The 15,553-nt window shown below is 40.7% G+C and overlaps 1 protein-coding gene across 1 annotated transcript in view; it reads right to left on the bottom strand.

The window, feature by feature from the left end:
• syngr3a (synaptogyrin 3a) overlaps positions 1 to 7,645 on the bottom strand; it is a 35,426-nt gene extending 27,781 nt beyond the window's left edge. Inside the window, exon 1 of the mRNA XM_061905144.1 lies at positions 7,472 to 7,645. Within this exon, the coding sequence (XP_061761128.1) occupies positions 7,472 to 7,573 (102 nt within the window). The 5' untranslated portion in view covers positions 7,574 to 7,645. The remainder of the gene's footprint in view (positions 1 to 7,471) is intronic.
• Positions 7,646 to 15,553: the final 7,908 nt, after the last annotated feature.

Here is a 15,553-nt window from a genome sequence, read left to right as displayed (position 1 = left end):
TAGCCATTCCTTTACCACTTTTTACGTAAGTTTGGGGTCATTGTCCTGTTGGAACACACAACTGCGCCCAAGACCCAACCTCCCCCCTGATGACTTTATCTTGTCCTGAACAATTTGTAGCTAATTCTCCTTTTTCATTGTCACATTTAAAGCAGCAGTTCCATTGCCAGCAAAACAGGCCCAGGTCATAATACTACCACCACCATGCTTGACGGTAGACATGGTGTTCCTGGGATTAAAAGGCCTCACCTTTTCTCCTCCAAATATGTTGCTGGGTATTGTGGCCAAACAGCTCAATTTCTGTTTCATCTGACATCACATGGACAAAGATAACATCTTCTGGAGGAAAGTTCTGTGGTCTGCTGAAACAAAAATTGAGCGGTTTATCCACAATATAATATATATATATATATATATATATATATATATATATATATATATATATATATATATATATATATATATATATTGGAAATGTATCTTTGTTTCTTATCTGTGTTATCTCCTTATCAGTGCAAAGGCAGGATTGATATGAATTGTGTAGTAACTCCCCAGTATTGTAGTGTCCTGTTATGAGCCACTTCAAGATATATATTTCGAGGTTAACAAAAAGACCAACAACGATGCTTTTGAGGACTTTGTTTACTTGGCACGCTGGCACCGCCTCCAGGATCAAATATCTTGCCAACAGACTCCAAAAATGGGTTATAAAAGTGACTTTAGAGCAATGTTTTTGCACCATTGTGCTGTGAGACACAGTCTGGTGTGCCGAGGGAGATTCTCTCATTTAACCTACAGGGACAAGCAGTAAAAAATGGATGGATGGGTTGAAAATATTTTTTTCCAACCAGTAATTATAGTCTGCAAATGATGTGTTGTTGTTGAGTGTCGGTGCTGTCTAGAGCGTGGCAGAGTAACCCTGTAATACTCTTCCATATCAGTAGGTGGCAGCAGGGAGCTCATTGCTTTGTGGATGTGGGAAACAGCGGGAGGCAGAGTGCAGGTAAAAAGGTGTCTAATGCTTAAACCAAAAATAAACAAAAGGTGAGTGCCCCTGAGAAAAGGCATTGAAGCTTAGGGAAGGATATTTTGTATTTATTTATTTATTTTTGTCATACAAAAGAGAGGTTTTTTGGGTTGGTTCACTAATTGTAAGTGTATCTTGTGTTTTTTTATGTTGATTTAATAAAAAAAAATAAAAAAAGAATTATAAAAAAGTATTCTGCGGCCCGGTGGTTGGGGACCACTGCTGTAGAAGACAAGCATGGCTTTGAAATGTACATTACAATCATTATAGCTATATTGACACCTGAAAAACATCTTCTAAATAGATTCTTGAAAACTTTAAAACCGTTTTGAATCGTAAAAAATAATCCTTGTAATTTGCATGTGATTTTAAATAAAATGCAGATCGCAAAGTTGCAAAATCCTGGAGGCTCTGATCAGTCAGAAAAATGTCAGCCAGCACTGAAGCTCCAGTGAATGTCTTCACAAGCTCGTTTCTTACTTTCTGTGACCACTTTCATGCTTCACTTGCACACAGTCCTCAGGCAGTGTGTGTGTGTGTGTGTGTGTGTGTGTGTGCGTGTGTGTGTGTGTGTGTGTGTGCGTGTGTGTGTCCCTGTTCTTGTGTTTCTAGCCTTCTTGAGACATGAAGGAAAAGTAAATATTGAAAATCATTTTTTTGTCATGGAAATCAACTTTTACCTTGAAAATCATTTTTTTCCTTGAAATTTTTTTTTTACCTTGAAAATTTTTTTTTTCCTTGAAAATCATTTTTTGTTATGAAAATCAATTTTTACCTTGATTTTTTTCCCTTGAAAATCAACTTTTACCTTGAAAATCATTTTTTTCCTTGAAATTTTTTTTTACCTTGAAATTTTTTTTTTCCTTGAAAATCATTTTTTGTTATGAAAATCAATTTTTACCTTGATTTTTTTCCCTTGAAAATCAACTTTTACCTTGAAAATCATTTTTTTCCTTGAAATTTTTTTTTACCTTGAAATTTTTTTTTTCCCTTGAAAATCATTTTTTGTTATGAAAATCAACTTTTACCTTGATTTTTTTCCCTTGAAAATCAACTTTTACCTTGAAAATCATTTTTTTCCTTGCAAATAATTTTTGGGTCACGAAAATCAACTTTTACCTTGAAAATATTTTTTTTCCTTGAAAATCATTTTTTTCCTTGAAATGTATTTTTTACCTTGAAAATTTTTTTTTCCCTTGAAAATCATTTTTTGTTATGAAAATCAATTTTTACCTTGATTTCTTTCCCTTGAAAATCAACTTTTACCTTGAAAATCATTTTTTTCCTTGACATTTTTTTTTACCTTGCAAATTTTTTTTTTCCTTGAAAATCATTTTTTGTTATGAAAATCAACTTTTACCTTGATTTTTTTCCCTTGAAAATCAACTTTTACCTTGAAAATCATTTTTTTCCTTGCAAATAATTTTTGGGTCACGAAAATCAACTTTTACCTTGAAAATATTTTTTTTCCTTGAAAATCATTTTTTTCCTTAAATATTTTTTTTCCTCGTAAATCACCTTTTACTTTGAATATATTTTTTCTTTTAAAATCAAATTTTACGTTAAAAATATTTTTTTTCCTTGAATATAAACTTTTACCTTGAAAATCATTTTTTTCCTTAAATCATTTTTTGTCATGAAAATCATGACAACGTGTGTGTGTGTGTGTTTTTGAATTTCTAGCCTTCTTGAGACATGAAGAAGGAAAAGTATCTTCCATATGAGGAGGTGTGAAGAACATTGCATCTAATAGACAATGTGTCTTCTGCACCCCTGCTGCTCAACATGAAGGTGGTCCCAAAAAGGAGACATTTTTCACATTCGACCGCGTGTCGCTTTTAAAAGTGCTCCCCTTTGGGTCAACATATGAAATAACAAGTGTGTGTAAGAAGTTGAAATTCGCCCCCTTTGGCCAACATTAATATATGTTTGTTTTTTTTAATGTAAAGACATACTGTAATAAGTTGAAGTAAATAATGAAGATTAAAAACTAATTACAATCAAAAATAAATAGATGAACTAAATTCAGTTTTTTTCTCACAATATGTCGACTTTTTTCTTATAAAATTGGGAACAATTTCTCATTTTCTTTCTGTCATAATGTAATATTTTCTCTATTACTTATTCATGTAAAATTACTTTTTAATGCAAAACGGTGACATTTGTCTTATAAAATTCTGACTTTTATCACAATATTGCCAATGTTTTTTTTCTTGTAAAATAGTGGCATTTTTTTTGTAAAATAATAACTTTTGTCATAGCTTTGCCATCCATCCATTTCCTACCGCTTGTCCTTTTCAGGGTGGCGGGGGGTGCTGGAGCCTATTTCAGCTGCATTCGGGCGATGGGCAGGGTACACCCTGGACAAGTCGCCACCTCATCGCAGAAACATACAATTATTAGAATATTGCCGACATTTGACAGTTTTCTTATAAAATTGACTTTTGTCGAGTAAAACGACTCTTTTCATAAAATTGACAAGATTTTAAGCTTTTCTTGTAAAACTGCGACTGTTGAGTACAATTCCAACTTTTATCATAATATTGCACAAATGTTCCGTTTTTCTTGGAAAATTTTGACTTGCGATGCGTAAAATTACGACTTTTCTTAATATTACTGCCCAAATTCTTGTTTTTTCTAGTGAAATTCCAACTAATATTTCACAACAAGCATTTTTATCTTTACATTGTGTGTGTATATTAATGTTGGAAATACACTTCTTTATATATCTAGAAAGGCTTTTCTCAGGTCTCTAGAAGGTAACAAATACAAGTGTGTGTGTGTGTGTGTGTGTGTGTGTGCGTGCGGAATGCCAACTTGAGTGATACAAGTTAGCATAGCTCTGAGACCAAATCATCTTTTCCTTATAGCTATGACATTTCTCCTCAAAGGAGCCTTTCTTCTTGCACTCACACATGGACAATGATCAGCTGAGTAAGTAACACTGCATGGCAGAACAAGGCCATGTGACACACACACACACACACACACACACACACACACACACACGGTCATGTGATGTTCCACACAATGTCAGAGGCAGGGTGACATTGAACCTGATTGGAGACACAAGTGCTTCTAGTGGTTTGTTGCTTTTGATCTGCACCTGCAACACCAAACATGTAGCGAGCAGCACTTTGAAAGTCAAATAGTGGTTAAAATTATGTACATTTAGCTTGGTTAGGCGGAAAAAGTGTTGCTTTTGACAGGAGAGAGCTGGAAAAAGTGGATTATTTAAGGAGCTACAAACTTTTACTTTAAATTGGTTTCTTAACCATTGGGGCGGGGCCGCTAACAATATCAGTTCTTCTGCCAGGGTCCATATAAGACAGGGGTAGGGAACCTATGGCTCTAGAGCCAAAAGTTGCTTTCCAGCAATTGTATTTCCAGCCCCAACCTTGTCTCTCCTCCTGGCTGCTGCTTAAAACAGAGTGACAGGTGATTAGATAACAAGGCCCAGGTGGGCCATCTACGCACCTGTCGCTGCAGGCCCGCAGGCCACACCCCCCCCACAGTTAGCTTCAGAATAACAATGTTATTACAAAGAATAAGAGACTTATTATACTATAGAAATGTTGGTCTTAGTTAAAAATGCACGTGTTTAGTTGTGTTCAGTCTTAAAAAAAATATTATATGGCTCTTATGGTAATATATTTTAAAATATTTGGCTTTTTGGCTCTCTCAGCCAAAAAGGTTCCCGACCCCTGGTATGAGCATTACTCAGTTGCAGTACACTTTCCCACCACTTGTGGCAGTCATGGCTATTTCAGTCAAACAGAAGAAGTCAGGAGCTAAAGTCAAAGTAAAGTTTCTAAAGCACAAAATGTGGTAAAGCTTTAATTTTATTGAGTTTACTTCAAGAAGCATATATATTATTTTATTATGTATTATATATTATGTATTTCTGCATAATTGAATGTAAATGTATTTTTCATCCATTTTTATGAGTTCCTTCTTTTTCTGTACATTGGATTAGTATTTGTTTTTGTAATCCACCTGACTTAAAGGGAACTGGGAACTGAATGTTATTGTTTTTAACCCTTTTGAAATTGTGATAATGTTCCCCTTTAAGTGTTGATAGAGTTCTTTGTGATGAACACATGCTTGCAAGTCATTTTACAAGGTGTGTCTTGTTCAACGGGAAGTGGATTAAGAGGGGTGTGCATCGCTAGCTTAGATGGTCATCCAATATGAAGTGAATTATATTTATATGTATCTAGATCAGGGATGTCAAACATGCGGCAGCTTCCATTGGGCTTTGTTTTTAAAGGGGAACATTATCACAATTTCAAAAGGGTTAAAAACAATAAAAATCAGTTCCCAGTGGCTTGTTGTATTTTTTGAAGTTTTTTTCAAAATTTTACCGGTCTCGGAATATCCCTAAATAAAGCTTTAAAGTGCCTTATTTTCGCTCTCTGCGATGCCACTATCCATTTCCCTGTGACGTCACACAGTGCTGCCAATGTAAACAAACAATGGGAATACCACAGCAAGATATAGCGACATTAGCTCGGATTCAAACTCGGATTTCAGCGATTTAAGCGATTCAACAGGTTACGCATGTATTGAAACAGATGGTTGGAGTATGAAAATATTGAAGAAGAAACTGAAGCTATTGAGCCAATAGCTATTGACGCTATTCATAGCCATAGCATGGCCGAATAGCTGCGTTAGCATCGCCGGTAAAATCTGCGGACCAAACGATCAGGACTTTCGCATCTTTTGACACTGGAGCAACTTAAATCCGTCGATTGGTAAGTGTTTGTTTGGCATTAAATGTGGGTGGAAGGAAACGTAATATAGTTGCAAATGCATCTGCAGGTTATTCATACTAACTGTGCCATGTCTGCTTTAGCACCGCTGGTAAATAGCATGTTAGCATCAATTAGCATAGCATGTTAGCATCGATTAGCTGGCAGTCAACGTCAACAAAACTCACCTTTGTAATTTCGTTGACTTTATCGTAGCAAATGCATCTGCAGGTTATCCATACATCTCTGTGCCATGTCTGCTTTAGCACCGCCGGTAAATAGCATGTTAGCATCGATTAGCATAGCATGTTAGCATCGATTAGCTGGCAGTCAACATCAACAAAACTCACCTTTGTGATTTCGTTGACTTAATTGTTGCAAATGCATCTGCAGGTTATCCATACATCTCTGTGCCATGTCTGCTTTAGCACCGCCAGTAAATAGCATGTTTGCGTCGATTAGCGTAGCATGTTAGCATCGATTAACTGGCAGTCACACCGCAACCAAATATGTCTGATTAGCACATAAGTCAACAACATCAACAAAACTCGCCTTTATGATTTTGTTGACTTAATCGTTGCAAATGCATCTGCAGGTTATCCATACATCTCTGTGCCATGTCTGTCTTAGCATCGCCGGTCAAATGTGGAGACACTCTGGCACAGTGGTCCCCAAACTTTTTGTATCCGCGGACCGGTCAACGCTTAATAATTTGTCCTGCGGCCCGGGGGGGTGTCCTTTTTTTTTCTTCTTAGTCATGAAAAAGGGACGTTTTTTTGTGGTTGGTGCACTATTTGTAAGTGTATATTGTGTTTTTTATGTTGATTTGATTTAAAAAAAAAATATATATATATATATATTTATTTATTTTATTTATTTATTTTTTTATAAAAAATTCTTCTGCGGCCCGGTACCAATTGGGCCCGGTGGTTGGGGACCACTGCTCTGGCACATTCAATGGGGGTCTGGCGGCAGACACTTTGGCATCTTGGGGCCAGTGGTGCAACTTGAATCCCTCCCTGTTAGTGTTGTTACACCTCCGACAACACACCCACCAGGCATGATGTCTCCAAGGTTCCAACAGGTCCAGAGCCTCCTTTTTGTGGTCCCCTTTAATTAGAATATATTTATTGAGCACCGGCTGGCAGAAATGTAGATGGACAACTTTTTACTGTCTGCCGAGTTTCATTTTTTTATGTTTTCTGCTGATGGCCTCCGCATTTTTTCAATAAAAAATGGCTCAAAAAAAAGATTAAAGAACTTTGTTGTACATGTTGTGTGGACAACGTGCAACAACACCACAATTGCACCTGTTTAATATCCCCCCCCCTCCCGCTATTGGTCGTGCCAGTTGTTGGGGGGGACCTGCACCCTGAGGTGACGTCACTGGCCGTGCGCGCGCACCGGCGGTCACGAGCCAATCACAGGTGCGACGAGCCGAATGTTGCCTATTTTCAGTCCCCGACGCGCGCATGCGTGACGAGGGCAGAAGGCCACGATCTCGGCGATAACAACATGGTGCTGGTGATGGTGCGTTTGAGGGCCTGGGAAAATAAAACTAATGAGGAAAGACAAGCGCGGCCTGGCTTTCATCCTCCGCGTGAACGTGAACACACCCCGGAAGAGAAGACTCACCCTGACGGTGGGAAACAGAAAGAACAAATACAAATAATAATACAAAACCCTCACTCACCCACGACAGGATTCTTAAAAGGGTCTGCGGCTGCTTGGCGAAGGTGATGGGGTCCACAGTGGAGCCGCTTCGGCCCGCTCCGAATGATCCCACGCCGTCCATCTTCGCTGCTTGCGTGTGCGCGCCTCAAGGCTCCTCCGCCGCACACGCACGCGCACACCCACGCTGCTGCAGGGACTGCTCTTGCGTGCGCGCTCCCGCCTCCTGCGTGGCGTGCATGACGACGATAGAGGCGCGTCTACATCGATACCACGCCGTTGGAGCTTCTGGTGAACATCTATTGTGGTGTCTCTATGACGCGTCTACTCAACTGCAGAGAGCAGCAGGCGTCTGGAAAGGCTGATTGATAGAACGGACACAAGTACAGCCTGCGATACATGGAGATCATTGCGGTGCAGATTTACATGAAAGGCTCACCGTGGGGAAATTAATATTCACTTAACATACATTTAGACAACAAACATCACACATTAGACTGATATTTACATTTACATTTATTGGTCCACGTGGGGAAATTAATATTCACTGACCCGACATTTAAATCAGGGGTCACCAACCTTTTTGAAAGCAAGAGCTACTTCTTGGGTACTGATTAATGCCAAGGGCTACCAGTTTGATACACACTTCAATAAATGGCCAGAAATAGCCAATTGGCTCAATTTACCTTTAACTCTATGTTATTATTAATCATATTTATCTTTGTGGAAACATTGATCATCTTAACGATTTCTCGCAATAAATATATATAGAAACAAGATAAATATCAATAGGCAACACTTTATTTTTATATTTTCTCTAAGTGCACATTTTTCAAATTGAACATTTTCAAATGATCACTTCTAAGACAGTCTTGAGAAATCCCAATATCCCATTTTAACTCTCAAGAATTTGTTTGTGACGAACCCCAAGATGCAGAAAAGGAGGCAGGCTTTGACTAGGGAAACATAATTTAATTAAAATACTAGAACAAGAACAAACAAAAAGGGTAGTAACAAAAAGCATGCACAAGGCGGATAACAAACTAAACGAGTAAGCATGGGAGCTGGAAGATAACACGCCTAGCGTGGAAGCTAGCAGGAGGACAAGAACACACAAAAGGATACTAACAAAAAGCGCGCACGATGCAGATAAACGAAAAGAGCTAGCATGGGAGCTAGCCAGAAACAGAAGTCGTTACTTGTAGTATGAAAACAAAACGGAATCAGGTAACAAAAGACAGTAAGCTAAAAACAGCTACCGAAATATAGCTTACTGCTACGCTGCAATGACACGACAGGTAGAAATGACAATAATCCAGCTGATACTGGATGGGGAGGCAGGTTAAAATAGGATCAGGCTGATTGACACCAGGTGTGGCCAGGTGCCAATCAGCCACAGTTGAGGAGAAACAGCGCTCAGGGAGAAACACAGGAAACAGACAAAATAAGAGCTCTGCCAGAAATTACTTCACACACAGAGGAAACAAAGACATAACCAAACTGTCAGGGACGAACCTGACATGAATTAGCGAGCCACTAACATTTTTTAACAAATCATGAATGACTTTGCACCGTGTTTGTACAAATAATAACTCATGTAAAATACAAAAGTCAACTTTCAAATTTTTAAATAAATCATGTCACAGTTTCAACTGCACACAAAATCTGTTATCTGTTTCTAGGTCAGAGTTCATTTATATTAAACACAAAAAACAATTTACATTTTCAGTGTTTATATATATATATATATATATACTGTCATTTGTAAGTTACATGTAAGTGTGATTTAAACAAGAATAGCTATATATATATATATATATATATATATATATATATATATATATATATATATATATATAAAATGGGTATTTCTGTCTGTCATTCCATCATACATTTTTTTTCCTTTTACGGAAGGTTTTTTGTAGAGAATAAATGATGAAAAAAAACACTTAATTGAACGGTTTAAAAGAGGAGAAAACAGGAAAAAAATGAAAATTTAATTTTGAAACATAGTTTATCTTCCATTTCGACTCTTTAAAATTCAAAATTCAACCGAAAAAAAGAAGAGAAAAACTAGCTAATTCTAATCTTTTTGAAAAAATTATTTATGGAACATCATTACTAATTTTGCCTGATTAAGATTAATTTTTTAATTTTGATGACGTGTTTTAAATAAGTTAAAATCCAATCTGCACTTTGTTAGAATATATAACAAATTGGACCAAGCTATATTTCTAACAAAGACAAATCATTATTTCTTCTAGATTTTCCAGAACAAACATTTTAAAATAAATTCAAAAGATTTTGAAATAAGATTTGAATTTGATTCTACAATTTTCTAGATTTGCCAGAATAATATTTTGGAATTTTAATCACAAGTTTGAAGAAATATTTCACAAATATTCTTCGTTGAAAAAACAGAAGCTAAAATGAAGAATTATATTAAAATGTATTTATTATTCTTTACAATAAAAAAAATTAATTTATTTGAACCTTGATTTAAATTGTCAGGAAAGAAGAGGAAGGAATTTAAAAGGTAAAAAGGTATATGTGTTTAAAAATCTTAAAATCATTTTTAAGGTTGTATTTTTTTTCTAAAATTGTCTTTCTGAAAGTTATAAGAAGCAAAGTAAAAAAATAAATGAATTTATTTAAACAAGTGAAGACCTAGTCTTTAAAATACTTTATTGGATTTTCAAATTCTATTTTACTTTTGTCTCTCTTAGAATTAAAAATGTCGTGCAAAGTGAGATCAGCTTGCTAGTAAATAAATACAATTTAAAAAATAGGAGGCAGCTCACTGGTAAGTGCTGCTATTTGAGCTATTTTTAGAACAGGCCAGCGGGCGACTCATCTGGTCCTTACGGGCGACCTGGTGCCCGCCTTGGTGACCCCTGCTTTAGACAATAAACCTGCAAAAGACATCAAACATGGCAGTGACAGCACCAACACATTCCCAGCTCATATTCCAGCTCCAAAGTTGTTGTTTAAGAGTCAGAAGCAGATCCGTGGGCAAGGATTGAACTACGTGGGGCCCCACCATCTGTGGAGGGCCCCGTTCTGCGTCCAGTTAAAAGGACATGTCAAATGTCAATTAGTGAATGGCTTCATATAACAAATGTGTTCCTAGCTCCTTCCTGCTCCGTCAGTGATAATAATATCATTTCACTTGACATGGTCCTCTGTAACACCGAGTGTCAGTGCAGTCGTAAAAGGACTGAATCTTGTCTAAGTTTATGTTTTAATTCTGTTAATGTATCCGACATCCCCCGTCCCCTCATTTACTAGTTTCAGTACAACACATGCATCAAAATAAATCCAAGTTTGATATTGTAAAATTGGTTTTAAATTATGTGTAAGATTATTGTAAATAAGTATGTTTTATTCATGTAATAATAATAATACATTTTATTGGTAAAAAGCACTTTACATTGAACAAACAACCTCAAAGTGCTGCAGTGCATTTAAAAAACCCGCGAGAACCACAAATAGTGTCCCCAACAAGTAAAATAAATAGTAAAAAAATCTAAACTAGAACAGCCTAATAGCTAGAACCAGAAAGATGGGTTTTTAAGCCTTTTTTTAAAAGCATCCACAGTCTGTGGTGCCCTCAGGTGGTCAGGGAGAGTGTTCCACGGGCTGGGAGCGGTCTCCCATAGTTTGGAGGAACTTCTCAGAGTTCACTAAATACTTCACATGGTTAACAAGCAAACAAATCAACATAGCATGACGCAACATTTCAAAAAAAATAGGAGAAATAATCAATTTATCAAATAATAATGGAATTTTAAAAGGAATTATACTCAAATGCACGCTTAAACAAACCTGTTTTGACTGCCTGTCCCCTTTCAGCGCTTTATTGGTGTGCATGCCGGCATTTTCTTGTGAGGTGAGAGTATTATCTGACTATCAAATGGTTATTCCTCGTTTCACTTCAAAATGGCCAAGTTAGGATGATGCACTTGGAACTAAAACACAAGTTACATCTAAAGAATGTTTTTCATCCGAAATGTGTCAGACGTGCACACCCTTCATAGTTGCTCAGGCACCTGCAATGTTGTCCTGCGAGAGAAAAGTGACTTTCTGCAGAAGCACTTTTGTTTGTTTTCATCAATTAAAACATAAAAATGACTCTCAAATAGGATTTTTGATCTGCTGAGGCATTCACTGACGTGGGTCATGTTGGTGTTGATGTTGGTGTTGGTGTTGGTGTTGGTGTTGGTGTTGGTGTTGATGTTGATGTTGATGTTGATAACATGTCGGAGGGAGAAGGAATGAGACAGACAGCAGAGATTTCAAAGACAATTTTACTCTTGTACAAATCAGACAAGGTGTGTGTGGGGAGGCGGGGCAGGGCACGCTGCTGCCCTGTCCAAGATGGCGGCAAGGAGGCGGAGGATGCGGCGGAGTGGAGAGGCGGGGCATGCCGGGAGCGACGCTACGGGCGAGATCAGGTGCGTGGCTCACACACCAGCGCACAATTAACTCATTTCCTCACGCTGTATAAAAGGGGAGAAGGAGGAGCGATGACAGAAGGAGTAGGAGAGCCGGCAACAGCGACAAAAGAGCAAGAACGACAGGTGGCAAGATACGAGAGACGGAGACGCGGCCGACTAAAGAGCGGACCGGGAGCAAGACGCGAGAGACGAGGAGCGAGCAGTGGGAGAGACGACGGTGAAAAAGACTAAGCTTTATTTGGAAAAAATAAAAGAGTCAAACCTGCTCAAAGCGATGTCCTTCCTGGGTGGTTAGTGGAACCGGAGCAACAATGGCAAGAGTCGTCCACAAATCCTCCCCCACTTCCGGTGGTCCAGCCACATTGGGTGCCAAATGTGACAGTCTTAAGCCGTCGTGCGGGTTCCAAGGACCATCAAGGAAGGACATTTCTTTAAGCAGGTTTGATTATTTTATTTTTCCAAATAAAGCTTGCTGTCTTTTTCACCGTCGTCGCTCCCACTGCTCGTGTTCCGTGTCTCGCTCCTCGTCTCTCGCGTCTTGTTTCCGGTCTGCTCTTTAGTCCGCGTCTCCATCTCTCGTATCTTGCCACCTGTCGTTCTGGCTCTTTTGTCACTGTTGCCGGCTCCTCCTTCTGTCATCTCTCCTTCTTCTCCCCTTTTATACAGCGTGAGGAGATGAGTTAATTGTGTGCAGGTGTGTGAGCCACACACCTGATCTCGCCCGTAGCGTCGCTCCCGGCATGCCCCGCCACACCCCGCCGCCTACTTGCCGCCATCTTGGGCAGGGCTGCAGCGTGACCTGTCCCGCCGTCGGCCCGTTGGCTCCGCCTCTCCACAGTGTGTTTACCTTCAAACAAGTCTTGAGATGAAGGTGGAGAGGTGTACTGTAGTACATTATTAGTCTGATACTGTTCATGTTTCAACGCTGCAGGAAAGAATCAAAATAACTGTACTTCAGTCACTCATTATGTCATGTATGGCTTTTACAACGTGATTATAAATCATATCTAACGAGCCAGTGTGGTGTGCCAGTGGTATGTTGGTGGCACCTTAGACATACCACTGAAGGGGTGTGCCAGTGGTATGTTGGTGGCACCTTAGACATACCACTGAAGGGGTGTGCCAGTGGTATGTTGGTGGCACCTTAGACATATCACTGAAGGGGTGTGCAAGGGGTATGTTGGTGGCACCTTAGACATACCACTGAAGGGGTGTGCCAGTGGTATGTTGGTAGGTGGCACCTTAGACATACCACAGAAGGGGTGTGCCAGTGGTATGTTGGTGGCACCTTAGACATACCACTGAAGGGGTGTGCCAGTGGTATGTTGGTGGCACCTTAGACATACCACTGAAGGGGTGTGCCAGTGGTATGTTGGTGGCACCTTGGACATACCACTGAAGGGGTGTGCCAGTGGTACGTTGGTGGCACCTTAGACATACCACTGAAGGGGTGTGTCAGTGGTATGTTGGTGGCACCTTAGACATACCACTGAAGGAGTGTGCCAGTGGTATGTTGGTGGCACCTTAGACATACCACTGAAGGGGTGTGCCAGTGGTATGTTGGTGGCACCTTAGACATACCACTGAAGGGGTGTGCCAGTGGTACGTTGGGGGCACCTTGGACATACCACTGAAGGGGTGTGCCAGTGGTATGTTGGTGGCACCTTAGACATACCACTGAAGGGGTGTGCCAGTGGTACGTTGGTGGCACCATAGACATACCACTGAAGGGGTGTGCCAGTGGTATGTTGGTGGCACCTTGGACATACCACTGAAGGGGTGTGCCAGTGGTACGTTGGTGGCACCTTAGACATACCACTGAAGGGGTGTGTCAGTGGTATGTTGGTGGCACCTTAGACATACCACTGAAGGAGTGTGCCAGTGGTATGTTGGTGGCACCTTAGACATACCACTGAAGGGGTGTGCCAGTGGTATGTTGGTGGCACCTTAGACATACCACTGAAGGGGTGTGCCAGTGGTACGTTGGGGGCACCTTGGACATACCACTGAAGGGGTGTGTCAGTGGTATGTTGGTGGCACCTTGGACATACCACTGAAGGGGTGTGTCAGTGGTATGTTGGTGGCACCTTAGACATACCACTGAAGGGGTGTGTCAGTGGTACGTTGGTGGCACCTTAGACATACCACTGAAGGGGTGTGCCAGTGGTATGTTGGTGGCACCTTGGACATACCACTGAAGGGGTGTGTCAGTGGTATGTTGGTGGCACCTTGGACATACCACTGAAGGGGTGTGCCAGTGGTATGTTGGTGGGACCTTGGACATACCACTGAAGGGGTGTGCCAGTGGTATGTTGGTGGCACCTTAGACATACCACTGAAGGGGTGTGTTGGTGGCACCTTAGACATACCACTGAAGGGGTATGTTGGTGGCACCTTAGACATACCACTGAAGGGGTGTGCCAGTGGTATGTTGGTGGCACCTTAGACATACCACTGAAGGGGTGTGATGGTGGCACCTTAGACATACCACTGAAGGGGTGTGATGGTGGCACCTTAGACATACCACTGAAGGGGTGCGTAAGGGGTATGTTGGTGGCACCTTAGACATATCACTGAAGGGGTGTGTTGGTGGCACCTTAGACATACCACTGAAGGGGTGTGCCAGTGGTATGTTGGTGGCACCTTAGACATACCACTGAAGGGGTGTGTTGGTGGCACCTTAGACATACCACTGAAGGGGTGTGTTGGTGGCACCTTAGACATACCACTGAAGGGGTGTGCCAGTGGTATGTTGGTGGCACCTTAGACATACCACTGAAGGGGTGTGCCAGTGGTATGTTGGTGGCACCTTAGACATACCACTGAAGGGGTGCGTAAGGGGTATGTTGGTGGCACCTTAGACATATCACTGAAGGGGTGTGTTGGTGGCACCTTAGACATACCACTGAAGGGGTGTGCCAGTGGTATGTTGGTGGCACCTTAGACATACCACTGAAGGGGTGTGCCAGTGGTATGTTGGTGGCACCTTAGACATACCACTGAAGGGGTGTGCCAGTGGTATGTTGGTGGCACCTTAGACATACCACTGAAGGGGTGTGCCAGTGGTATGTTGGTGGCACCTTAGACATACCACTGAAGGGGTGCGTAAGGGGTATGTTGGTGGCACCTTAGACATATCACTGAAGGGGTGTGTTGGTGGCACCTTAGACATACCACTGAAGGGGTGTGCCAGTGGTATGTTGGTGGCACCTTAGACATACCACTGAAGGGGTGTGCCAGTGGTATGTTGGTGGCACCTTAGACATACCACTGAAGGGGTGCGTAAGGGGTATGTTGGTGGCACCTTAGACATATCACTGAAGGGGTGTGTTGGTGGCACCTTAGACATACCACTGAAGGGGTGTGCCAGTGGTATGTTGGTGGCACCTTAGACATACCACTGAAGGGGTGTGCCAGTGTGTGAATGTTGTCTGTCTATCTGTGTTGGCCCTGCGATGAGGTGGCGGCTTGTCCAGTGTGTACTCCATCTTCCGCCCGATTGTAGCTGAGATAGGAACAAGTGCCCCCCACGACCTTAAAGGGAATAAGCGGTAGGGAATGGATGGATGGATGGACTTCACTTATGTTTTGAACAGTGCTTTGTCATTTTATCTGTAAAAAGTGCTTTATAAATAAAATGTACTTAC

Source organism: Nerophis ophidion, linkage group LG07 (genome assembly GCF_033978795.1).
Source record: "Nerophis ophidion isolate RoL-2023_Sa linkage group LG07, RoL_Noph_v1.0, whole genome shotgun sequence".
Lineage (NCBI taxonomy): Eukaryota > Metazoa > Chordata > Actinopteri > Syngnathiformes > Syngnathidae > Nerophis > Nerophis ophidion.
Note: the sequence above shows the minus strand (reverse complement) of the source record. Positions and strands in the feature narration are given on the sequence as shown.